The 27,478-nt window shown below is 41.4% G+C and overlaps 2 protein-coding genes and 1 non-coding gene across 8 annotated transcripts in view; 1 reads left to right on the forward strand and 2 right to left on the reverse strand.

The window, feature by feature from the left end:
- The window catches only part of LOC124622253 (mediator of RNA polymerase II transcription subunit 25), a 156,257-nt gene extending 141,258 nt beyond the window's left edge, over positions 1 to 14,999 (reverse strand). For 2 of the 6 annotated variants that reach the window (XM_047147916.1, XM_047147911.1), the window contains exons 1-4: positions 14,928 to 14,951; positions 14,618 to 14,833; positions 14,217 to 14,355; positions 8,885 to 8,930 (exon numbers count right to left, since the gene is read on the reverse strand). In XM_047147916.1, coding sequence (XP_047003872.1) covers positions 8,885 to 8,930; positions 14,217 to 14,341 — 171 coding nt within the window. In that variant the 5' untranslated portion in view covers positions 14,342 to 14,355; positions 14,618 to 14,833; positions 14,928 to 14,951. The other 4 variants (XM_047147912.1, XM_047147913.1, XM_047147915.1 and 1 more) reach the window with 4 other exon arrangements.
- On the reverse strand, positions 4,013 to 4,087 carry Trnat-ugu. The gene has a single exon. It is a non-coding gene; the product is annotated as a tRNA-Thr (tRNA).
- A 234-nt stretch (positions 15,000 to 15,233) lies between the features above and the next one.
- LOC124622334 (rho GTPase-activating protein 10) overlaps positions 15,234 to 27,478 on the forward strand; it is a 576,429-nt gene continuing 564,184 nt past the window's right edge. Inside the window, exon 1 of the mRNA XM_047148011.1 lies at positions 15,234 to 15,474. Coding sequence (XP_047003967.1) covers positions 15,312 to 15,474 — 163 coding nt within the window. The 5' untranslated portion in view covers positions 15,234 to 15,311. The remainder of the gene's footprint in view (positions 15,475 to 27,478) is intronic.

A 27,478-nucleotide genomic window follows, 5' to 3' on the forward strand; every position in this document is an offset into this window, starting at 1 on the left:
TTCCTCACCCTACATCTGTTAAGGAACTGCAGGCCTTCTTGGGGAAAATAGTGTACTATCACAAGTTTTTACCGTCTGCTGCTTCGGTGGCTCAGCCGTTGCATTGCTTGTTGCATAAAAACGTGCCTTTTCACTGGTCTGCGTCATGCGATGCGGCTTTCCAAAAATTGAAGACTATGCTGAAACAGGGCCCGTGCCTGGCTACTTATCGACCTGGCCAACATCTTGTTCTTGCCACAGACGCCTCTCAATACGGGGTCGATGCAGCCCTTGCGCACCATTTTTCGGACGGCTCTGAACAGCCCATTGCTTATGCCTCCAAAACGCTCACGGATGCCCAACAAAATTATTCTCAAATTGAAAAAGAAGCTTTGGCCATTATTTATGCTCTTCATAATTTGGTGTTTTTCTCTATGTATCCAAATTTCATCTTGTTACGGATCACAAACCACTCGTTTCCTTGTTTCATCCATCATCGTCACTTCCCGACAAGGCTGCACACCGCCTCCAGCGTTGGGCTCTTTACTTGTCTCGTTTCAATTATGAGATTCATTTCCGGCCGACGGCTCAACATGCGAATGCTGATGCGCTGTCTCGCCTTCCCATGGGTCCTGATCTGGCATTCGATAGGGACGAACTTTTGTGTTTCCATCTGGATGTTGCCGAGCAGCGGGTTGTGGACGGATTCCCCATCACTGGGGACCGGCTGGCAGCTGCTGCAGGTTCTGATCCTACCCTCTCCCAGGTTTTCCGCTGTATTCAGAAGGGTTGGCCAGATCGTCCATCCGCTAAGACTTCTGACCCGTTGCAGAACTACTACACTTTGCACTACCGCCTCACGGCTAGGGATGGTGTTGTCCTCCTTTCCACCAACAATGTTTCGCCGCATGTTGAGGTACCTGCGTCTTTGCATGCTTTGGTCTTGCGCCTCCTTCACCAAGAGCACTGGGGTGTCTCTCGCAAAAAATCTCTGGCGTGTCGTCATGTGTACTGGCCTGGCATCGACTCTGAAATAGCACACATGGTCGCTGCCTGTGGCCCTTGTGCGTCACAGGCTGCCGCCCCGAAGTCATCTTTGTCACCGTGGCCTTCGCCTGAGACGCCCTGCATTCATGCTGACTTCGCGGGACCTTTTTTAGGTACTTATTGGCTCCTCGTAATTGACACCTACTCTAACTTTCCTTTCATTGTCCGTCGCACGTCGCCTATCACCGCGGCAACCACAAGTGCTCTCGCCTGCATTTTTTCTTTGGAAGGCCTTCCCTCTACTCTTGTTACTGATAATGGTCCGCAATTTGCTTCTTCCGAATTTGCGGGTTTTTGTGCTCGTCACAGCATTAGGCATGCCACGGCCCCTCCGTTCCATCCACAATCAAACGGTGAGGCTGAACGACTGGTCCGCACATTTAAGGCTCAGATGCGGAAACTTCTGACTTCTTCTGCTGCTGATGATGCTCTTCTCCAGTTTCTGGCTTCTTACCGTTTCACCCCCATGGGCGACCACAGCCTGGCTGAGCTCTTACATGGCTGACAGCCCCGCACGCTCCTTCACCTTCTGAGGTCTTCCACCTCACGGCCGTGGGTGCCTTCACTTGGCCGGTTCACTACCAACGACCTCGTCTGGGTAGAGGGATATGGCAGGCAGCCAAAATGGAGTCCGGGCCGCATCTTAAGACACCGTGGCCGATGCCTGTATGAAATCCAGACAGACACGGGTGTTGCAGTGCGTCATTCGGACCAGCTTCGGCCTCATGTGCCGGTAACGCCTGTTCCGAATGCCGCTACACCACCTTCAGCTCTACCTGATGCTCGGGATCTTGGCATCTCTCATTATTCACAATGCAGCCCTCTCACCGTCATCTCGGTGCCAGTACAAGAACAGACGCCACCAGGAGATGTGCCCATGCAGGAACCGGATGACCATCATCTGTAGGAGCCAATCTACTCGTCTCCTTCTCCTACGGTCGCCGACACATCGCCCACGTCTCCTGTTATATCAACTGGACTTGCCACAACGGGCAGATTGGTGCACAGGGCCTCAGTAGATTCGACCTCTACGTGTCCTGTCATCTCGACCCGTTATCATAGAGGACACTTCCGTCCGTACGGGAAGCCTCCTCCTCGAGACTTTACGGCCAGTCAAACAACGCCTATGGACGTTAGCAATCTCCAGGCCACCTCCATCATGACCAGTGCAAACATTTCCAAGGGCGGAAAAGTGTTGTGACTCGCCGATCATTCAAAGTGCCGCCGCGCAATTACGTGTGTCCTCTACATGTGGCGCTGTCTGCCAGCCATGCAGCAGCCGCGCCACCTAAGCGGCCAGCCAGGCAGCGGCCGCTAGACTTGGACTCAGTGTTCATTCGAATGTTACCTTGTTCACATGTCTTGTATTGTCAACTTGCTCAGTGACATATGTGTTGTGTCGTTTTGAAATATATGTGTTCAACGTGACGTTATAACAGTCGTGTTACAGGCAATCATGACTAACATTAACTCACCTCGTCCAATCTCAAACGTAACTAATGCTTATGACTGTTACAGCATGTATTTAAAGAAAATCTGATTTGTATCCTCATAGTGGCACTACTAGCGCCTCTCTTATGCGAATGGCATGAAATCTGAAGAGACATGATCTTTCAGATGTAGAAACACGCCTACAAACTTTTGATTATTTTACAACTCCTTATTTGTGTTGAATTTTTTTTTCTGTCAGCATATATGTAAGATTTGAATACTTTTGACAACATGTACCACACCAAGGAACAATGATGTACAAAATTACAATACTAGAAGAAAAAATGACATCTGTTACACCATATTAATTTTGTCTTTAGCACAAAAAGGGGTGCATAATGCTGCAACCAAAATTTCTGATCACTTACCCAGTGATATAACATGTCTGATAGGCACCAAAGTAAAATTTGAAAATAAACTGAAAAAGTTTCTCTAAAACAATTCTTCCTATTCCGCAGAAGAATTTCTATTACTGTAACGTGTAAAAGATGGTGGGTAGGATTTACCAACGCACAACTGTATGTCTTTATTTAAGGGAGAAAAGAAATAAATCACTTGTAAACCATCAGCATGTAGACATAATTACAAAATAATTTGTGATTTGACTCATTCTACATCATTAGGATTTGATGTACAAATTATCTCTGGAACACGCAACACACAAACTAACTAGCATCAGTCAGATAGCTCAAAATTAACTAAGCAGGAAGTTACATAGCCACACTACAATCAAAGAATTTTTATGTTATTGCTACTCACATGAAACTTAATCGATTAATAATAGATATGCCTCAATATCTTTAAGAGTTAACAATACTACTCTGTAATGCTACAAGCATGATGTTTGTTTCTATAGTAAAGGAAATGAGGGAGCAGCACACTGGACAATGTCTGATGTATTGTTCTTGCAAATTGGACAGAGTCAGACTGTACAACATGGGAAACTCCATCAGATGATCAGTAAGAACACAGTAAGAGTATGGGCAGGAGTATCATCAGAGATTGCTACTGTATCAGATCTATCAAGAGCTGCTTCGTCCACAGCAATGACAGCATACAAAATTTATTACAATACGATATGTATGTAAAATAATGGGGAATAAACAGCACCAGTGATCAATGCCACGGCACAGTTAACAGGATTATTGTCAATAGATTAAGAACTATTTGGACATAAATAATATCAAAACTCTTACTGTATTCACAGACCGATAAGGCATGTATAAACTGAACATCTCACACTGTGTGACATTTTCAGCAACTCTAACCATCACCCAGAAAAATATATAAATGACGGCACAAACATTCGATGTTGGCATCAATGACTAGAAGAGAGTAATATTGTCTAACTATATATGACGGTAGTGTCTGTTCCCGAAAGAACAGTTACCGTGGATGACCATGCAGCTTTGCTAGAAATGAAATGATAATTAAATAGACACCCTAGCTGCAAGCAGGCGTTGATACACTTCATTGGGGACATGTTGAAAATGTGTGCCCCGACCGGGACTCGAACCCGGGATCTCCTGCTTACATGGCAGACGCTCTATCCATCTGAGCCACCGCGGGCACAGAGGATAGTGCGTCTGCAGGGACTTATCCCTTGCATATTGTCTAATACGGCATCTTGCAATTTGTCTACAAGTACAGTTTGGATTTATGAAATGTTCACATGCAACGAAGAATGCGGAAGACTGCCTACTATATACGGCTCTGTTATTGACTGGAACACAGTTTCTTGACATTTTGTTGTTTCTATTACGAAACAAAAAGAGTTAATTATGTGCAACGAATGTTTGGATTATTTAATTGACGGTTGCATCCTATAGGACAAATAATCTCTCTGTCATGGATGCAGTCTTCCAAGAAGAAAATGCCTAAACTCAGATCGGATTCCACTCAACAACCCAATCCAACGTAGAAAATAACGGGTACTTTATGTGATGTCAATGCAGGGACTATAGTGCATATTTCCTGCTGCATCAATATTGACTCATCTAACTTCTGTATGGTATAGTACTAAATGCTTTGTATCATGATTTTTCCAGGTCAAATTGTAGCTGCATGACAGTCGAAGGCTGTCCAGTACTGAATTAATTATATTTGTTGAGTGCTTCTATTATTTTGCTAATTAGCTGTACACCTCTTTAAGCAATGTATGAGAAATCTGGCAGTCACAACACAAACAGTAGGACAGCTGAACATATTACAGATTTACAAATGGGGTTCCCCATGGAACATTCTAAAATTCAGTCCTCCTCCTCTTGTGAAAACAACAGACTCAACAATGTGTAGACTGATCATAAAGAGCTACAGCTGACCAATATGGCAATACATTGAGCCATATTTAATTTCACAACTTTACACAAACATAATATCAGCAACAATAGAGGGGGAGATATCTCCATGTAGCTAGTACTGTCACTAGAAACAGCTAAACAGAAAAATGATAAGTACATTATATTACTTAGTTACAGGTAAACGGCTACTGTACTTCCCATGGGAGATCCTCAGCTGAACAGAAAATTATATGTACATTGCTTACAGATATTTAACTAATGTTGCACACATGGGAGACCCAGATGCGACATCTGTGGCCACCAGAGACATAAGTCATTATGATGTAAACATAATCTACATCATTACGTTTCAACCACCGCCAATGACCTGCACTGTGGAGATCACACACAGAAGATGTTTGTCTCGTGGGGATAATGCAAAGCACACATAAAAACTAGAGAAGAAAGTAAATAGGGCCTAACATGAGTTATCAGATCAGCGTCCTTTCCTTGATCATCAGTCATTCAATTGGTATTCTTATTACGTCAGGAAAGTTACTCATTCTTCCTTTCACACTGAGTGAATCAATGAAGCTGGCAAATTAATGTAAGGTGTGTGATAAAGTGGTTGCCTACCAGAATAGTTTATTAAACCAATTTTACAATGTACTATCACCATGATAGGTATAAAAACTATTTCTGCGTTTAAAATGTGGCATAATGTAGTAAAAACTTAAGTCTTCAAAGATATGCACCATCTTCATCGTCAGAAGATAACTGAAAATGACTGCTGCTGGCACTGATGCGTGCCTCTTACGTAATGGTGGTCTGACTTACTATAGATTCAGTGATGTTATCTGTGCACGATGTCCGTGCACAAGTGCCAGGGACCAATGACCTCAGTAGTTTGGTCCCATGTACCTACCACAACTGACATGTAGATCAGAATTAAAGAGAGGAATGAATCCCAGTAAGGTAAAGGGTAAGATAGTGCCTTTGTTTATTAAAACAACCCCTACACTCTTTTGTCAGTCCATGTTTTGCTGTCACTAACTGTTCACAGATTCCTAACATGAAATGCCATATTTGACCACTGCAGTGCTGAGAAATGGTGCAGGTTGCCTTCTCTACAGAGTTTTCGCAGTATTCATTGGTGACATTATATACAACAGGCACTTTCAAAGTGAGTGTTCAGAAAAACAAAAATTAAAATTTTGATTTTTTAGGAAAATGATAGTACTAGTAATGGTCTCCACACTAGCTTCACTGTCGATTCCTCCATTTGTGCTTGCAAGTCTGACCCCCACATAAGACAATCCAGAGTGTCACTATGATCTGCGTAATGTTCTCTCATGATAACAAAGATGGTGCAAATGTTTCTACATCTACACCTGTAGTCTGCAAGCCACCTTATGGTGTGTAGTGTACTTCCAGTATCACTGTCTTTATCCCCTTCCCCTGTTACGTTTGTGAATGATAGTTGAGAACTTGATGGTTGATAAAGCTCTGATGAATACTAATTACTCTGATTTTATGAACATGGTCTTTTCCTAAGACATATGTGGAGAAAAGTGAAATGTTGGCTAACTCTCATGTAGGATCTGCCACTGGAGTTCGTTGAGCATTGTTGTTGTTGTTGTTGTTGTTGTTGTTGTCGTGGTCTTCAGTCCTGAGACTGGTTTGATGCAGCTCTCCATGCTACTCTATCCTGTGCAAGCTTCTTCATCTCCCAGTAACTACTGCAGCCTACATCCTTCTGAATCTGCTTAGTGTATTCATCTCTTGGTCTCCCTCTACGATTTTTACCCTCCACACTGCCCTCCAATACTAAATTTGTGATCCCTCGATGTCTCAGAACATGTCCTACCAATCGATCCCTTCTTCTAGTCAAGTTGTGCCACAAATTTCTCTTCTCTCCAATTCTATTCAATACCTCCTCATTAGTTGTGTGATCTACCCATCTAATCTTCAGCATTCTACTGTAGCACCACATTTCGAAAGCTTCTATTCTCTTCTTGTCTAAACTATTCATCGTCCACGCTTCACTTTCATACATGGCTAGACTCCATACAAATACTTTCAGAAACGACTTCCTGACACTTAAATCTATACTCGATGTTAACAAATTTCTCTTCTTCAGAAACGCTTTCCTTGCCATTGTCAGTCTACATTTTATATCCGCTCTACTTCGACCATCATCAGTTATTTTGCTCCTCAAATAGCAAAATTCCTTTACTACTTTAAGTGTCTCATTTCCTAATCTAATTCCCTCAGCATCACCCGACCTAATTTGACTACATTCCATTATCCTCGTTTTGCTTTTGTTGATGTTCATCTTATACCCTCCTTTCAAGACACTATCCATTCCGTTCAACTGCTCTTCCAAGTCCTTTGCTGTCTCTGACAGAATCACAATGTCATCGGCAAACCTCAAAGTTTTTATTGCTTCTCCATGGATTTTAATACCTACTCCAAACTTTTCTTTCGCTCCCTGTATTTTACCCCTGCCACCTTCAGAATTTGAAAGAGAGTAGCATTACTACAACAATATAAACAATCTCATGATGAAATGCGCCACTTATCACTGTTTGATTCTCTCTCTCTCTCTCTCTTCCATTAATCCAACTTGGTAAGGCTTTATAACTGATGAACAGTACTCATGAATCACTCAAACAACTAATTTAAGCAACTTCTTTCAGGACGAGCAACATTCCCTTACGATTCTCGCAAAGAGTCTCAGTCTGGCAGCTGATTTTCCAACTTGTTTCATGTGATCATTCCACTTTAGCTTACTGGATGGCTACTTCTAGATATATCATAGATCTGCTAAAAAATTAAAGACAAAAATGTTGATTTACATATTTTGGATTTTGTTCATAAGCCCCTGGTCACATCTAGATGAAAACATTACAAATATCTGTAATCAGTCAAAGGTTACTTGAGGTGAAAAATTTACACTCCTCATCAAATATGGTAATCTAGAAGTAATGCCCAATTGATTTATGGAAAATATATGAATGAAGAATAAAATGTTCTCAGGCTTCCAACCATGTCAAGTGGTTGAAATGCCATGAGCTTTTGACCAAGTACTCCTTGGTTATATCAAGTGGTATGACTGCCAGTGGACTGCTGGTACACCCTTGTGTACACTGGCTGTCAACTGTGATGTAACTGCCTCTCCTGGCATTGCCATATATAACTATACTTTGATTCAGCATTTCATATGCCTTCTTCAACCTCGTGATCACTGAATTCTGCACCATGCTGAGTCACAGGCTGCCATCTCTGTGAACGGTGTTTTCAGTAATTTTTACTTTGATGGTGTCTTTAATTACACTGTCCCAGAAACTGATAGTGCACGCCATAACAGAGGTTTCATCCATTTTTATCCAGTGACCATTTTCTAGAGCATACCTTGCTAATGCACATTTTTGGGGTTAGTACGGGCACTGCCACATATGGGCATAAATTGAATCGACATTTTATGTGCCCACTTCAAACTTGTAGTCACTGGATTTCATGCTACACTAAGCTGCAGGCCACCATCTCTATTAAGGGTGTTATTGGTTATTCTTATTTTGAGGACTTCTTTTATTATACAGTTCTAGAAGCTGTCACTGTGAGGCACAACAGAGATCATCAAATTTTATTTGCTGACCTCTGTCATGGCTTGTTCTAATGGTTTCTGGGACGTGTAGTTAAATAAGCCATCAAAATATAAATGATTGAAAACACCCTTAAGAGAGATGACAGCCTGCAACCCAGCATGACACAGAATTCAGTGATTATGAGGTTGATGAGGACGCATCGAACACTAAATCAAAGTACAGCCATATATGGAAATGCCTTGAGCTGCAGTGACATTACAGTTGGCGGCTAGTGTATATAAATCTGTACCAGCAACTCACTGTTAGACATACCACTACCACTTGATAGTGGCCAAGAAGTGCTTGATTACCAGCTTGTGGCATTTTAATCACTTGATGTGGCTCAGACTATGTGAATATTTTATTCAATAGACGAGAGACCCTGCATTCTTATGTGTGAAAGCAGAAAAAGGAAAACCAGATAAATGAATTATAATTTACCTCAGCTATGTACTCTCTTTCTTCAACAGGGCAGTGACTGAAATATCTGAAATGAAAAGAAAGTTTTATTTTCAATCTTTATTGTTACAAACGTCACTCACTCTCTCTCTCTCTCTCTCTCTCTCTCTCTCTCTCTCTCTCTCTCTCTGTTGGTTGTTTTTGGGAAAGGAGACCAGACAGTGAGGTCATCGGTCTCATCGGATTAGGGAAGGACGGGGGAAGGAAGTCGGCCATGCCCTTTGAAAGGAACCATCCCGGCATTTGCCTGGAGCGATTTAGGGAAATCACGGAAAACCTAAATCAGGATGGCCGGACGCGGGTCTCTCTCTCTCTCTCTCTCTCTCTCTCTCTCTCTCTCGCTCTGTGTGTGTGTGTGTGTGTGTGTGTGTGTGTGTGTGTGTGTGTGAAGGTGCACACGCACAAGCTGGGGTTAGCAAAGATTTCAATTTTCTTTACGTACCTGTCAACAACTCAACTATTCACTGACTAGTTATCTTAACTCTGCCTGTTATTTATCAATAGAAACTGTGCTATGCAACCAAACAAAATATGCAAGCAAATTCTTAATAGAATCACAAGCCAACTCTTCAGCTACTTGTATATCAGCAACACTAGTGAGTTTGTTGAATTAGTGCTAGTCTTCTAACCTAACGATATCAAGAAATGCAGTAGAATCCCCTTAGGAGTCTAGCTCAGCCTGTGAACTATGTAAGAGGGTAGACTGTTGCTTTTCTAAAAGAATTACTCCAGCATTTGGCAGAATTGGTTTATGGAAATCACATAAAAGTTAAATACGGACTAGTGGTTATGGATTTGAATCATTATGGCTATTAAAACCCCATTTTATGATGTACAGTAACACTTTTTTGTGCTTCCAAAGCCTTTTTTTAATTGATCCTGTTACTGGAGATGATTCTGGCTATCTATCTAAACAAACCTTTGATGAATAGCACAATTCTTCCTCAAACCCTATCTCTTTTAAAAAATTGTTTGCCTTGTTGAATCCTAATGTGATGCAGTACCACAAAGACACAGTCATCCCTCCAGGAGGGATACGTCGGAGCACATTCCTAGACCCCTTGCTTAAAACATCTACAGCTAAATACACATGTAAAATAAGGTAAAGTTACACAGTCTGGCACTGATGGGACAATCAGGACTGACCAATTGCCATGTCATCCTCTGCCAGCTGCGTCATTGTATACAGTATGGAGGGGCACGTGGTCAGCACACACCTCTCCCAGTCATTGTCAGTTTCATGACCTTGAGACCACTACCAATCAGCCGAGTTTCTCCTCAACTGGCCTCGTGAGGTTGATTGCACCCTGTACCAGTCCTCCCATCTAGAAAAAAATACCTTGCACCACCGGGAACTGAATCCAGCTCCTGCCCGCATGGCATTCAACCGCACTGACCACTCAGCTACAGTTGTGAACTAAATATACATGAATACATTGCAATTCACACTTATGTTCTCCACAAAGGGTTCATAGAGCCATTTCCAGACTATTTTTTGATTATACATGTCTCAAATAGCATGTGGGAAAAATGAACTCCTAAATATTTCTATGCGAGTTCCGATTTCTCTTATTTTCTAGAGATGGTCATTTCTCCCTATGTAAATGGGAGTCAATAAAATGTTTTGGTATTCAGAGCAGAAAGTTGGATTGAAATTTTGATGACTTTACTATGCAGTAAATGACAGAAATATCTGAAAATAATCTAAGAGGGCTGTTCAGATCACCTTAACTGCTCATACAGATTAAAAACAGCAGAGTGCCAATAACATTTCCTTGGGGAGCCCCAGATATCACATCTGTTCGCGTGTCTTCCTGACAATTACTACAAACTGTGACCCTTCTGTAAGGAAATAACGAATCCAGTCACACAACTGAGACAATACTTCATAGGCATTTATTTATAAGCTGCCTGTGACAAACAGTCTTCTGAAAATGTAGAACTATGGAACCAATTTGAGATCCCCATCAAAAGCACTGATTATTTTACATGAATAAAAAGTCACTTGAGTTTCTCAAGAATGATATTTTCTGAAATTGAACTGGTTATGTGACTACAGGTCATATTCTTTGAGGTACTTCATAATGGTCCAACACAACATACGAGGGTTGAATGAAAAGTAACGCTTCCACCTTCATTAATTGGGTTTGGATGGGAATATTTTAATAAATCAGATGCAGAAATAATCCTTAGAATGTGATCTTTAGTTACCAATATTCACTTTTCCAAAAAATCACCAGCCAATTGAATACATTTCCGCCAACGATGAACAAGTTTTCAGAAGCTGTCACAGAAGTTGACACTGTTTCCACAACCACAGTCTCACGGTTTTCTCAACGTCTTCATGAGAAGCATAATGATGCCAACGCAGATCATCTTTCATTATTGGGAACAGATACAAGTCAGACAGTGCTAAATCTGGTCTGTATAGAGGATGCCGTACGGTGGTGAGATTCAGTCTCTGAAGTTCTGCTGTGGTGGCAGGTGAAGTGTGTGGTTTGGCATTGTCATGCTGCAGGAAAACATTTGCCTTTTCCTTTCAGACACCTGTTAGCCGTCATTTCAGAGTTTGCACCATTATGATGTAACATTCTGAATTTATTATTGTTTCACGATCAAGGAAATCAACATGGATAACACCATCTGCATCCCAGAACACTGTAGCCCTGATTTTTCCAGCTGAGGGCTGCATGTTGAATTTCTTTTTCTGGGGCAAGTCCGTGTGTCAATATTAGATAGACTGACATTTCATCTCCTTTCACACCTGAATGAGAAAAGTGTCACCTTCATTCTCATAAGGCGAGAGGAGTTCAAGTCTGTGCACTTTCATTTCAGAAGTCAGCATCCAGGGAACCCATCGTGCACAGATCTTCCGATATCCAAGCAAAGCAATAATGTGACCCAAACGTTCTTGTGAAATATCGATTGTGCTTGCAATTTCTCTCCGAGTGATGGGACGATCGTCCTGAATCAACCTGTCAACATTTTGCTTGTAAAAACTCAGTGGTTGCAGTCACAGGACGTCCAACTCTTTGTTTGCAACACAGGTCAGATGTTCCCGCCTCAACATCTTTAAGCACATTCGCCCAACGAAGCACAGTACTCACATCAACAAATGCTGTCAAGAATTCAATGACTGCATGTTGCTTGGAATTTTTGTTTTGTCACATATTAAAAATTTTGGTAGTAAAATTATTGTGTGTTACTTTCCGATCTTCTCTCATACATACTCTGTAAGCCAACACATGGTATGGCAGGTGGTACTTGTACCACTACTAGTCATTCCCTTTACAGATCCACGAATGGAGCGAGGCAATAATGACTGTCTATACACCCCTGTATGAACCATAATTTCTCTTACAATGACTTTGCAGTCCTTACACGAAATGTTTTTGGTGATCACAGAATCATTCAGCAGTCAGCAGCAAATGTGGGTTCTCAAAAAGAACATTGTGTTCATTCCAGGCATCCAGAGTTCATAAACCATCTCTGTTATACTTGTGTGTTGATTGAATCTACTGGTAACAATTTAGCAGCCCAGCTCTGAATTGCTTTGATATCACCCTGTAATCTGATCTGGTGGGGATACCAAACACTCGAGCTGTACTCAAGAGTGGATTGCACCAATGTTCTACATGTGGTCTCCTTTGCAGATGAAACACAATTCCCTAAAATTCTCCCAGTAAACTGAAGTCGGCCCTTCGTCTTCCCTACTACCATCCTTATGTGCTTGTTCCATTTCATACACTTTGCAATGTTACTTCTAGACACTCAATTGATACAACTGTATCAAGTAGCACATCAATAATATGGAACTTGAGCATAACAAGACTGTTTTTCCTAATCATCTGCATTAACTTACATTTTTCTACACTCAGAGCAAGGTGCCAATCATCACAACAAGTAGAAAATCTGCCAAAGTCATCCTGTATTCTTCTACAGTCACCCAAGGCCAAGCATCATCAATTATAGCTGCTCACACTATCCATAAGATCATTTATGCATACAGAGAAGTGTTGTCCCATTGAACTTAATTGGGGTGCTCCTAATGATTCTCTTGTCTCTGATGACAACTTTCCGTCTAGGTAGGTAGACTTTAGTGGTATAGTTGGAATCTATCTCCACACATCTGCCAGTTCTGTGAAGTTATCCCTTGACAAAACACACTTGTGAGCATTTGTGGTGTCCTTTGATTTTGTAAAATATCCTCCATTAGTTATATTTGCTATGCATTCCTCACACTTGAGTAATAATCCACAACCCAGCACAGAAGTATTTTCTAAGCAGTCTACTTCTGTGGATTGTATTTTCCCTCAGCCCACCCATGGAGCAAAGTCTGCCAACTTCTTTACTTATGAATGGGTTTCGACAATTATTTCTATTATGTTTCCACCAATTATAACACAGGTACAGTATTTTAATGAGTTGATTGATTGAAACTGTAACTTACTGACATTGTAGTCACAAGCTACTAGTTTTTGGCACTTGATGAAGTGCACAATTTTACACTGCCAATCTTTGCATCACATTGAAAATTCATCAAGATCTGACGCTATTTGTGTAGATTTTCAGACAGTGCTGCAACACTGTAAACAGTACCATCTACAAAAAGTCTGCAGGACGCATATTTCTCGGGAAAAGAAGCTGCCTATGACGTACAGGAAAAATAACATTTGAAGCCATCTGCTTGAAGTAATAAAGTGTAATTACAATTTCTCAATTGTCTGTCACGTCATTAACAAATAGCATGATCAGCAAGTCTTCTAACACATTTCATACGAAATTATTTCTACATTTATCAGTGGCTCTCTATTGAGGGTAAATGCTGCATCCTTCCTACCACACAAAGTTTAATTTAGTCGCAAACTGCATTTGATACCCAATGTGCCTGTATTTTTATCATTAACCTTTAGTTTGATGCCGAGACAATGCTTTTCAGAAGTCAAGAAACGATGCATCAACCTGATTGCCTTAATTCAAGACCTCAAGTATGTCATTTGAGAAAAGAATGAGTTGCATTTTGCATGACCCATGTTCCCAGAATCCACGTTCGATAGCATGAAACAGGGTGATAATCTACAACAGGTGGATAGCAATAACATACACAAATGTGTGTGTGTGTGTGTGTGTGTGTGTGTGAAAAATACTGTTCAAAAGCAATGTATCAGTCCTTTATTGAATAATAACTAACGTAAAGGATTTCTCACTCAATGATATTCGTAAACGTTCATTATAAACTATTCAGAGTTTTATTCCCAGCTATGATTGATAAAAATGCAATTAAAAAAGAAATCAATAAAAAATCTTTACTCACTCTAGGGTTGGTATAACATAATTTGATTTCAGGTCGTTTAAGTAAGCTCCATTAATTGCTGTGCCTTCAATAACAAAGACTATATCGGCCTGTATTACATGATCTTGTCCACCAACGACCATCATCAAGCAGCCTTATTCTGGAACACGAAATCAGGAATTACATAAACGAAGCAAAATCTTTGTGGAGAGGAGAAAACAAATCCGGTAATTTTCTTATTTTAATATAAATTATGCACCGTTCTTGACGATAATGTTAAACACATAATCTATTTGTACGGCACGTAGGGAGCATTCCGCCAATTGAGCAGGATGCATATTTCTCGGGAAAAGAAGCTGCCTATGACGAACAGGGAAAATAACACTTGAAGCTGTCTACTTCAAGTAATAAAGTGTAATTACAATTTCTCAACTCAATACTGGAGTGCAGCTCTGGGTCTAAACATCTGCTCAAACGGTATAAATAGTCTTCTGGTCACAAAACACAAACAAACCACGTTCAGTTGCACACAATAACTGGTATCAGTTTGTCATCCAGGGATAGTTAACTAGCCAGGGTAAGCAAATTTGACTTTCCACCCTCAAATTTTGTAAATTACAAAATAATGTGAAGCGATCCTGAAATGATCAGTCATGAATCCAATAAATACAACAACAACAACAACAACAACAACAACAAAAAAGGGTAATTAGTTACTTGTCACACACGCACCACAAACACAGCAAAACAAACACGGTAAAACTACTTGCGGCAAAGATGTATAGCCATATGTGCCAAAGTGTGTCATCCAAAGAGGTTTCACCTAATTTCCAGTGACAAAAATTATTTGGTTTTAAATATTTTCAGAAAACATTATATACTTAGATTATATATTTAGTGATTTTATTTTCACTTGGATGACTATGTTAAACTTTTAAGCAGTATGAAATGTTGCTACATGTAGTTGGTTGGCATCACTGCTCCATGGAATATCTTCTTTCGCTCGCTGATTAACAGTTCGTATTTGGCGTTTGTGTCGAGTGGATGTGTGGTTACGTACGCGTGTGTTGTACGTGAAATATATACGAAGTAAATGGTGTTACATAGATTTGTTTTATGATGGGGGTGGGACTACAGCCGCTTGAATTTACAGAATGTTTGACTGATAGCCCTACGTTCAGGGAGAAACTTCACACACATGAGAAGGAGCTGGAACGGACAAGTCAACAAATAAAAGGACTGATAAAAGAAGTAAAGGATTTACTAAATGCCGCAAAAAGTAAGTTTTGTACAGAGTCATACTGGACTTTATGCCGTTTGTACTGACTCGTAGACTACTTACGTTAAATATTATTAGTCACTGATCTTGCAGTCTTAACAGGTGTTTGTTCATACGGATTGTTATGTACGCTTGTCAGTGCAACCATATGTCCAGTGTTTCAAGTATAGGCAAGAATCATATAGCTCAATATTTTATATTTGGTATATGAACTATGCAATGTTCGTGCATCGCATTTATATCTTCTCACGATATTATATTATAGCGTTATGACATGAGCGTGCATGTTTTTCAACTGCTGCAGAAACAAAATTTTGCGTTATTTTGGTTATAGTACAAATTATTTTAGCCTGTAGTGGTAATGAGATATACTAGCAACATAGAATTTTGTGCGAGATGATCATGCGTGACGCCGGCATTGTTGATCAGCTGATGCCCAAAGCGCCAACGGATAGTTTTACACGTTAAATTCGCGTTCACTTCCATGTTACAAATATACCGTTCTTCATTTTTTTCCATTTTGAGTATTATTTATTGGCACTTTATATTGTTGTGCTATTGACGCAGCATCGGAAGCTTTTCCTTTTTTATGGTTCTTGCAAGGACACGTGTCGTACCGTGTTGAATTGAGAGTTGAAACGGTGTTTTTTTCTATAATGGCCCACATAAGGAAAGCTGGTTAGGCAATTAGTGGAATAACACACAATTCTTTGCAATGAATTTGTAATGGAAGTTCGGAATTGTTGCCCTACCCATTCATACCAGTCGGCCGCGGCTTCGGCGAACATATCTGTACAGTATGTAAGATAAATAGGCGTTTGTATTTCATTAATTTTAGAAGTTTTTGTGAGTTTTTTGAAAACTATTTTCATAACTAAGGAATTTTTTAAATTCTAAAATATAGATGTACTCTTCCACAGTCTGTCAGTGAATTATGCCGTGATAAGTTGATTTCTCTTCATTTTTATTGTCTTAAGGGGGGATCGGGTGTAGTAAGATCACGGTCGGCAATTATTTAATCGTAGTAGGCATCTTTGCCAAATTGGAGGTCTTTGGAGATTAGTAAAGACAAATACGACTGTACTCTTGTTCTGGAGAACTGGATTCAATTCCCCACCCCGCTATCCAGATTTAGGTTTTCCATGGTTTCCCTCAATTACTTGAGGCAGACGGCGGAATGGTTCCTTCGAAGAGGACATGGCCCATTTATTTTTCCTCGCTTCGTGTCTAGTCCTTCGTCTTTAATGCAGTTAAGACAGTTACTCAACCCACCTGTCAAAATAACGACTTACAGAAATAGTTGGATCCAGTCCCACACCGCTGAATGTAGACAGGTGTGCACGTTATTCCAATTGTTTTGCATTTGTAAACAGCTGTCGAAAATGCTTGTAAATTGACGGCGAATCCCACTAACGAAATGCGATTTCTGCACCTCTCACCTGATGAGACCAGTGAGCTCCACGGCCGAGACCGAGGTCTGAGCATTTGTCGCGTTTTGTATTTGTATTTCGTCAGGTTTGCGTTTAATCCTTATAGTTTTTAAATAGAATACCTAGAACAATAATAGTGCTAGCGACGATATTTCCAGTGACAACGTGATCACGCCATAGGGACACGACTTATAGCTTCTAACACGGACAGTCCACAGCGAAATATGGTGAACAAATATGTTCAAACACGATAATTTGTCTCAGCTTGAAATCATCCAGAGTTCATACTCCTCCATAAGCCGTTGTCTGCCTTACTTTGGTGTCTGGATACTTTTTACCTGTGCACACCTACCACCGCGTAATTGCAGGAATTGGCCAATAGTGGAAATTTGATTACAGGCGACGGTGAACAAGTTTCAGAAGTTTAAAGGTTCCTCAAAGAAAACTTTCCGCACGTGCTCAGGAAAAAAGGTACTTTGAATCCCTTTGGAAATGCAGTACCAGAGGGTCACACTAATACCGAGGTTAGAACAAATTTTCGTATCGTGAATTTCAAGAGGAAAAGGAGGAATTCCGTTAACACACAGGTCGTACCCAACAGATTATACTATAATTTATTGTACTCAGTGTGGTGTTGAATACCTTGCGAATATGAATACCGGCATGTTCGAGGGGATTCGTCCGTTACACATTAAGTCAGAAACTGTTAGTGCTAAGCGGGGAAAAAAATCCCCAAACCGATTTTCTCCACCAATATTTTATCCTGTTCGTGATTCATGACAACATGGAAACAGCACCATGCTCCTCGGGAACTACACACTTGTTCCAGAAGGAAAGGTCAGTGTTCAGGGATATGATGGAAACGATCATTCGAAGCAGAAAAGTGTAGTAAACACGGGCTCTAAAACACATCCCGTAAGAGGTATGAGCCCTGTTTCATCTTCTATACTGTGTAACAATTATTTTCTACTGCAAGCTGTTTGCTTTCCATATTTTAGGAGCGGGTAGTGTGGAACAGAACAAGAAAAGATGGACTCTAAAATGCATACCTTTAAATCTAGGAGCACTTGTTAGTAGAAGAGATGAGCAAATGTTCATAGCTCCTCATGAATGTATTTTAGAGCCCTCGTTTACTAGATTTTTCTTCGAATGGTTGCTCCTGTCATCTCCCTGAGTACTAACCTTTCTTTCTTGGGCACCTTGTAAACCGAACACACCATCTACGCACAAGTATGCTCTTTAAACGGTCGCGTATTTCGTTGCAGGAACTGAGAAAACCCTACGGCATGTTCACGTGCAATTTAAAAACCCAATTCGCTCTTGTTAGTGCCATTATACTACGCTTGAATGGATTAAACAGGGTTCCAGGAACTCTGCAGTCACCATTCATTATACTAGAGCGTAATATTGAATCCTAGAAAAAGGTTGTTTTCACTAGGAAACTGGAGACTTTCTGCAGCATATTGTTGCTCCAAGTTGACCATCACAACTTTTCTTTCGATCTGAGTCTTATTAGTTAGTCCTAACCGTTTCAGGATCCAAATTAGCAGCCTGTTTCTAAATTAAATACATGTGATTACCATATTTTCATTCCTGCCCATTAAATTCTTAAGGATTGGAGATTAGAACTTGCGGAGTTAATGCAGGAAGCAGCCCAGCGGACTTTTGACCCGGTATAGGAAAAACAGCAAAATTGCCAGAGCACTGTCATGGCATATTCCCCAAATATCATTTTAGTACTACAACCATCGCACCACATTGCTTGGTTGCAGATGAATAAAAAAAGATACCTGCTGAAACAGTGCGTGGCTGCAATCTTTGTTCTTGGTCACAAGTATAGTAGTACGTCATTGGTCAGTCTGGTACATACTCGTTACGAAAGCTATGCGGGTGGTCCAAGTGAGATGTGAGGCCCTGAATTTTTATGGACAATTGGCGAAATATTTAGTGTGTTTTGTAGCATTGTTTCTCGGATACCCTTTCGTACTTTTGATGATAGCCTCTTCCAGATCTGCAACTGAGCTTACACTAGACCAAGCGTGCCCAACCTATTAACTTACCTGGGCCACATTGGAAGAAGACGAGTAATTTTGGGTCGCACATAACGTACTTAGCAATGACTGCTGAGAAATAAAGGGATGGCGGGATGGACCATTTAGAGAATAGCATGGTGTGGCACGAATTACAAATTGAAAACTTTCCATAAACGGAATTTTATGTTTTTTTTCCACCGGCCGTATGAAAAATGTTCACTTCTTGGGCCGCATGCGCGTCACGGCTTGGACACTCATGCACTAGACCAGTGGTTCCCAACCTGAGGATAATTACCCCCGGAAGGCTAAAATGAAATTTTCTAAGCGGTAAAAACTAAACGATTCGATTCTGTTTCAATCACGAAACTAAATTATTTTCAAAAAATCATTACTATTATTGCAAATTTAGAATGTCACTCAGGGATAATAGGTCTAGGCAAGGTTTGGAACCACTGCACTAAACAGTTGGAGTGAGGGCCGCAAAAGCCAATCAACCGCGCTGTGAAGAAAATGTGATGAGTATGGTTGGTGGTTTAGTCATTATTTGCTAACAAGTCTGTCTGAATGAGGAATAAGCTCGGAGCTGTTTTTTTTTTTAAAGGGGGGGCTTGAACTCAGTTTCACGGTGAATAGCAAAATAGTTTGGATATTTTACGATAAAGGTTTTTATTTGTGGCCGTACATTTTCCACTCGTCGGTCTTCCACAAATGATACAAATCCAAAGACATATTGAATCACACACACGTACACCCAAGAGTCGCATATAATATTTACATTGGATGTATACGTAACAGTTACATCATGATGCGTTCAGCCGGCAAAATAGTAACACATCATGAGCTGCTAGTAATGTCTTCATTTTGACAGGAAATTGGTGTCGACGAAGCACTTAGCAATTCAGCAATATTCATTTGTCACTTGGTGGGGGCAGCCGGAAATGTGGTCGATGTCCCATCCAGGGCACAATCACGTAGGGGCGAGACAATCAGTTGTAGTTGATAGAGATGCAGTCGAAATAATCCAGTAGTTATTGGTATTATTGACGACATGAGTCTACATGAGCAGCAGTGCTGATCACAAATCTGTCAGAAAACTGATTTATCAATATCTATCGGCATATTTTAAGTCCTTCTAGTAATGCAGGATACGTGATCGGTCTGTGTAGAGGCGATACGTATGTTGATATTCACTTAAAAAGTTGCGGGCTCATATTAGGTGAACAAGTATGACGTAGAATGAGATTTTCACTCTGTAGCGGAGTGTGCGCTGATACGAAATTTCCTGGCAACTTAAAACTGTGTGCCGGTCCGAGACTCGAACTCAGGACCTTTGCCTTTCGCGGGCAAGTGCTCTACTAGCTCTCTACTTCGTCCACACGACGAGGTACTGGCAGAATCGAAGCTGTGGGGACGGGTCGTGAGTCGTGCTTGGGTAGCTCGAATGATAGAGCACTCGCCCACGAAAGGAAAAGGTTCCGAATTCGAGTCTCGGTCCGGCACACAGTTTTAATATACCGGGAAGTTTCATGTATGATGTATCTGTACGAATGTCCAAAATCTGTCATCGTACTCCTGTAATCTATCATGAAACTGTGATTGGTGCAAAACTGTTGCAATTCGGTGACACAGTGACGAAATATAATACAAGATAGATGATGATGGTGAAAGTTTCTTCTATAACCATTATCGACTAATGAAGCACGTGTCGGCCAACACCTAAATCCTCAAAAACAAACGGTCTTGCCAAATTGTGAGCGATTGACTAGGTTGCAGCAGGGTTTTGGAACATATACTATATTCGAACATTATGAAGTACCTCGAAGAAAACGATTTATTGACACATAGCACGGTTTCATAAAATATCGATCTTGTGAAACACAACAAGCTCTTTATACTCGTGAAGTAATAAGTGCTATCGACAGGGGATGTCAAATTGGTTCCATATTTTTAGATTTCCAGAAGGCTTTCGACACCGTTCCTCACAAGCGTCTTCTAACCAAACTGCGTGCCTACGGAGTATCGCCTCAGTTGTGCGACTGGATTCGTGATTTCCTGTCAGAAAGGTCACAGTTCGTAGTAATAGACGGAAAGTCATCGAGTAACACGGAAATAATGTGTTATAGGCCCTCTATTGTTCCTGATCCATATTAACGACATATGAGTCAATCTGAGTAGCCTTCTTAGATTGTTTGCAGATGCTGCTGTCATTTACCGTCTTGTAAAGTCAGCAGATGATCAAAACGACTTGCAAAAAGATTTAGATAAGATATCTGTATGGTGCGAAAAGTGGCAGTTGATCCTGAATAAGGAAAAGTGTGAAGTTATTCACATGAGTACTAAAAGAAATCGGCTAAATTTCGATTACGCGATAAGTCACACAAATCTGAAGGCTGTAAATTCAACAAAATACTTAGGGATTACAATTACAAATAACCTAAATTGGAACGATCACATAGATAATATTGTGGGTAGAGCAAACCAAAGACTGCGATTCATTGGCAGAACACTTAGAAGGTGCAACAGGCCTACTAAATAGACTGCTTACACCATACTTGTCCGCCTTATTCTGGAGTATTGCTTTGCGGTGTGGGACCCGCAAAAGGTGGGACTGACGGATGACATCGAAAAAGTACAAAGAAGGCCAGCTCGTTTTGTATTATCGCGAAATATGTGAGATAGTGTCACAGATATGATACGTGAATTGGAGTGGCAATTATTAAAACAAAAGCGTTTTTCGTTGCGACGGGATCTTCTCGTGAAATTTCAATCACCATTTTTCTCCTCCGATTGCGAAAACATTCTGTTGGCACCCACCTACATAGGGAGAAATGATCATAACGATAAAATAAGAGGAATCAGGGCTCGCACAGAAAAATTAAAGTGCTCGTTTTTCCCACGTGCCGTTCGAGAGTGGAACGGTAGAGAGACAGCTTGAAGATGGTTCATTGAACCCTCTGCCAGGCACTTTGTTGTGAATAGCAGAGTAATCACGTAGGTGTAGATATTTGGAGCCAATGTAGCTACTACTGTTCGAGAGGAGGCTCATTAGCTTCGACAAGAAGAGCATTCGTTGGATTCGACCGTAGATCACAAAACCAGCAAATGATTGCTTTATACTGACATCTGTCGAGCGTTTGTAGGGCAGAATCGCTAGCCGAGCCATAGCAAAGGCAACTGTAATAATCCATAAACGATCTCATTGAGTCGGCACCCCCACCAACCACTCGCAGCTGAATGTTTAATATTAGCTTTTCATTTTTCGTAGGATGTACTTAACTTGCATGGAGCAAGTGAGCTTCTAGTCGATGCCAAAATATTAGACAACTTGGTCGAACGATATGCGAGAAGGACACTCGTTCTTCGTTCTTGCCATCTATGTCGCGTGTAAAGCCACAGTTTCTGTGTACCCTTTATTACGTCGTCCTAATTTTTTTCTGGGGGAGGGTCGGTACAACCCAACACTTGCCCGTCCTCTCCCCTCTCGAGGTACGACCATGGGGTAGGTCACGAACTAAAGCCACTGCCATTACCTTCCCTGTGCTTCGTGCAAGGGGCGAGATTTCCATTCGAATCGGTATGCCAATCAAGCAAAATCGTCGTGAGCATTGAGACAGTCTTCTCACCGACGCATAAAGTTGAAGGTACCCTTTTGGTAAGAGACCGTCCTCTCCTCCGGGAAGTAGTCCGTAGATGCCAGCTGCTTATCCTCGTCCGACAAGTATCGTCGGCCCTTCAAGGCCTTTTTTAAGGGGCCGAAGGCGTGATAATGTCATGGAGAGACATCAGGACTACAGGGCGGCGACATTTGTGATATGAGGGCGTGCGTTATGAACTTGGCGCACCATTCAGCAACGGTGGTTTTCAACCGACATGATGCCCGATAAACATTCGTCATTCTGCGATGGATTTCTACCTGTGTTTGTTCCTCGGCAGCCAAGAAAAGAATAACAGCACGTTCGTCCTGTTTGCATGCAACTGGTAATAACGTCGCGTAGTTCACATTTTCGCAGATACCGCACGGACATTGGAAAAACTGGAATGCCACACTTATCCCTTGCCAACATGTCGGTCTTAAATACCTACATCTACATCTACTTTTATACTGCGCAAGCCACCCAACGGTGTGTGGTGGAGGGCACTTTACGTGCCACTGTCATTACCTCCCTTTCCTGCTTCAGTCGCGTTTGGTTCGCGGGAAGAGCGACTGCCGGAAAGCCTCCGTACGCGCTCGAATCTCTCTAATTTTACATTCGTGATCATCTCGGGAGGTATAAGTAGGGGGAAGCAATATGTTCGGTACCTCATCCAGAAACGCACCCTCTCATAACCTGGACAGCAAGCTACACCGCGATGCAGAGCGCCGCTCTTGCAGTCTGCCACTTGAGTTTGCTAAACATCTCCGTAACGCTATCACGCTTACCAAATAACCCTGTGACGAAACGCGCCGCTCTTCTTTGGATCTTCTCTACCTCCTCTGTCAACCCGATCTGGTACCGATCCCGCACTGATGAGCAATACTCAAGTATAGGTCGAACGAGTGTTTTGTAATCCACCTCCTTTGTTGATGGGCTACATTTTCTAAGGACTCTCCCAATGAATCTGAACCTGGCACCCGCCTTACAAACAATTAATTTTATATGATCATTCAGATATTTTACAGAAGTAACTGCTACCAGTGTTTGTTTCGCTATCATATAATCATACAATAAAGGATCCTTCTTTCTATGTATTCGCAATACATTACATTTGTCTATGTTAAGGGTCAGTTGCCACTCCCTGCACCAAGTGCCTATCCGCCGCAGATCTCCCTGCATTTCGCTGCAATTTTCTAATGCTGCAACTTCTCTGTATACTACAGCATCATCCGCGAAAAGCCGCATGGAACTTCCGACACTATCTACTAGGTCATTTATATATATTTTTTCACAAAAAGCAATGGTCCCATAACACTCCCCTGTGGCACGCCAGAGGTTAATTTGTCTGTAGACGTCTCTCCATTGAGAACAACATGCTGTGTTCTGTTTGCTAAAAACTCTTCAATCCAGCCACACAGCTGGTCTGATATTCCGTAGGCTCTTACTTTGTTTATCAGGCGACAGTGTGGAACTGTATCGAACGCCTTCCGGAAGTCAAGGAAAATAGCATCTACCTGGGAGCCTGTATCTGGGTCTCATGAACAAATAAAGCGAGTTGAATATCTCACGATCGCTGTTTCCGGAATCCATGTTGATTCCTACAGAGTAGATCCTGGGTTTCCGGAAATGACATGATACGCGAGCAAAAAACATGTTCTAAAATTCTACAACAGATCGACGTCAGAGATATAGGCCTATAGTTTTGCGCATCTGCTCGACGACCCTTCCTGAAAACTGGAACTACTGTGCTCTTTTCCAAACATTTGGAACCTTCTGTTCCTCCAGAGACTTGCGGTACACGGCTGTTAGAAGGGGGGGAGTTCTTTCGCGTACTCTGCCAGAATAGTACTCGCGTTACGTTGCGTATGCACTGCAGTAATATCCTCAAATGGAAGGTTTTTGATCGCCATTTATAATTTGATAATTCTTTCGTGCGAGAGCCCTCTTACTAACGGCGTGTTAAACGTGGCTAATAATCTCCCCAGCTGTCAAGCAACCTTCAAATAAGACGCGTCTATTCAGTCACTCTGCTGTCTGCAGAGAAAAAAAATTATCATCTGCTTTGTGGGTGCACTGAAATGAGGCGTTCGACAGGCTGTTTGGAAGTTTTCCAAATGCCTCGTGACCGTTTGGACACCACCGAGATAATGGATACATGCGACAAACGCGTGCTTTGCAACGTATATCGCTGCATCCTAACTGCGCATAGCTCATCTGACCCCAAATCTTGCATGATATTTCTTAATAAGTCTAGGTAAAAGATGTGATTGCTTGTTGAAAAAGAGGTAAGGACTTGTAGATTTCATATTGTTGAAAAGTGTTAAACTTGCTCGAGAGGTCGCATGTCTTATGGATTAATTCATTTGTAAGCCCATCTTTAGCACTTTTTTAACACACTGTACAGAGGTGTACGTAATGTGGTGATACAGAACGCACAACGCTACTAGACCACCTCCATATTTGATAAATATTGACGTAAAAATTTCGTGCATGACAAGTTTTGGCAAGTGCTGAATGAGTTTGCGGTCGCAAAACACTTATTATCATTACTCAAAGGTCTTCATATCCGTTATATTGCAACCGTAAAAGTGAATGATAAATTATCGGGGTTTTTCGATGTGAAAAATGGAGCCAGACAAGGGTGTATACTATCACCTCAACTCTATAACATGTCTGCAGAGTATGTCATCAGGGGACGCACTTGTGGAATTCCAGTTGGCGGCAGGAAAATCAGTAATCTACGATTTGCTGCGGATACTATCCTCATTGCAGTGATCTGTTATCCAGAGTGAAGACTGGTTCAAATTTCGGTGTAGAGATGAACATGAAACAGAGGAAAGTAATGGTCATGAATGGACTTGGTTGAGATTAAATGGAACTTAAAAGTATATTAATTTATTCAGAGTGCTACCCCCTCCCCTTTTACAACTACTTTGTTCTAAATACTGTATGTAGAAATTGTGGAGCACTCTGAAGTAGTCCCTGCTAACATTAGTAAAATCTTGAATACTGTTATCTTCACGCAGTCTAACAATGTATGCACCGAGCGAGGTGGCGTAGTGGTTAGCACACTGGACTCGCATTCGGGAGGACGACGGTTCAATCCCGCGTCTGGTCATCCTGATTTAGGTTTTCCGTGATTTCCCTAAATCACTCCAGGCCAATGCCGGGATGGTTCCTTTGAAAGGGCACGGCTGACTTCCTTCCCCGTCGTTCCGTAATCCGATGAGACCGATGACCTCGCAGTTTGGTCTCTTCCCCCCAAACAACCATGGAACATGTGTGTTCCATATCTCCTAAACTACAATTTCAACTAAACTTGGTGCTCATATATCTTACTGTCAGGCAACAATCGCTATGGGGTAGGAACCACGTACCTATCATAATTCAGGAGACATTTTATAAACGATGAGTTGCGTGAAAAACTGCTCCAATATGCATGACGTTCAAATTTACTACGTCACTGGTACTAATTCTGAATAAATTTCGCGTACAGTACTTACGCTGACTGTACCTGCAAAATTGTATCACCGTATGACACATAGATCAAGAGAGATGACATTGTAAACACTGAGATACGTGAAAAAACTGCCGCATCATGGCTTGTGTGTTACTAACTCTGTTCGCAGCATGTTTCGCAGTCAGCACCCACGTATACCACTGAGTATACCCACACAATTATATCTTTGTACGGCACGTGCTTCAAGAGATGTGACATCACAAACATTAAGTGCGTGAAAACACGCCGCGTCATCCACAAAGTTGTAATACATTTACTCTTTACTACAAAGACACTCCTACAGGCTAGGGAACTTAAGGAAATCCCTGACACTTGGCAGCGCTTTAAACAGCTTTCGACTGCGAAGCGCAATCCGCTCTAGACGGAAACAATAGCATTCTCTACGGCTATGAAGGGGCGTTAGCATAGACACATTTACAAAATCAAGCTGTAGGCACGCGAAGATGCTGTTATAATTTGTGCATTATACATATATTATTTGTACGACTGTACCATAATTTCAAAAGTGTTTTCACTAATACATGGAAATGTATTAGTGGCCGAGCGGTTCTACGCGCTTCAGTCTGGAACCGCGGGACCGATACGATAGCAGGTTCGAATCCTGCCACGGGCATGGATGTGTGTGATGTCCTTAGGTTAGTTAGGTTTGTAGTTCCAAGTTCTAGGGCACTGATGACCTCAGGTGTTAAGTCCCATAGTGCTCAGACCCATTTGTACCATTTTTTGAATACCTGGGAAATACCCGGTTTGTCAACTAGTAATTTATAAAAATGTCGCGTATCTTTTCCGACAACGTCAGAGATTTGTCGAGGCCTTGATCTTTTTCAAGCAATTAGCACAATTATTGCACGATCTATCGAACTAATGATCGATCTTTCAGAAAGTCCTGGCCTAGAGCTCTGTAAGAACGTAATAAAAAGACAAAAGGAACAAGCAGTAGAACACTTTGTTTCTTGCTTTTACGTATTTTAGGTCCATGATTCAGAAGGAGATTAGCTTCTGAACAAGAAGGTGCATACAGAGTGGATTGCAAGTGTTACCTTTTTTAGAATCGCTGATTCTGATTATTTTCCTGCCACTATGTTTCCTAATTTAATTCTAACAAAGTTCCATTCAAAAAAATAGTGGAAGATAATGGAACTATAAACAGCAGAAACTTACCGACAGGATTTGTTAGTTTTGTGAAAAGCCTCATTTCATGCCATGCCTGCACTACATCCGTTGAAAGAATCCTCTCCACCTACGGGCTTGGTTATTCAAAGTTAAGAATTAATTTAGAAGAGAAAAGAGCGGAGATATTAGAGAAGATACGTAAATTTCTGTATGCTTCCAAAAAGGACTTCAACATTTTTCACAATTGTAGTTAGATTTTATTGGTTTTTTGGT

Source organism: Schistocerca americana, chromosome 7, assembly GCF_021461395.2.
Source record: "Schistocerca americana isolate TAMUIC-IGC-003095 chromosome 7, iqSchAmer2.1, whole genome shotgun sequence".
Taxonomy (NCBI): Eukaryota; Metazoa; Arthropoda; class Insecta; order Orthoptera; family Acrididae; genus Schistocerca; species Schistocerca americana.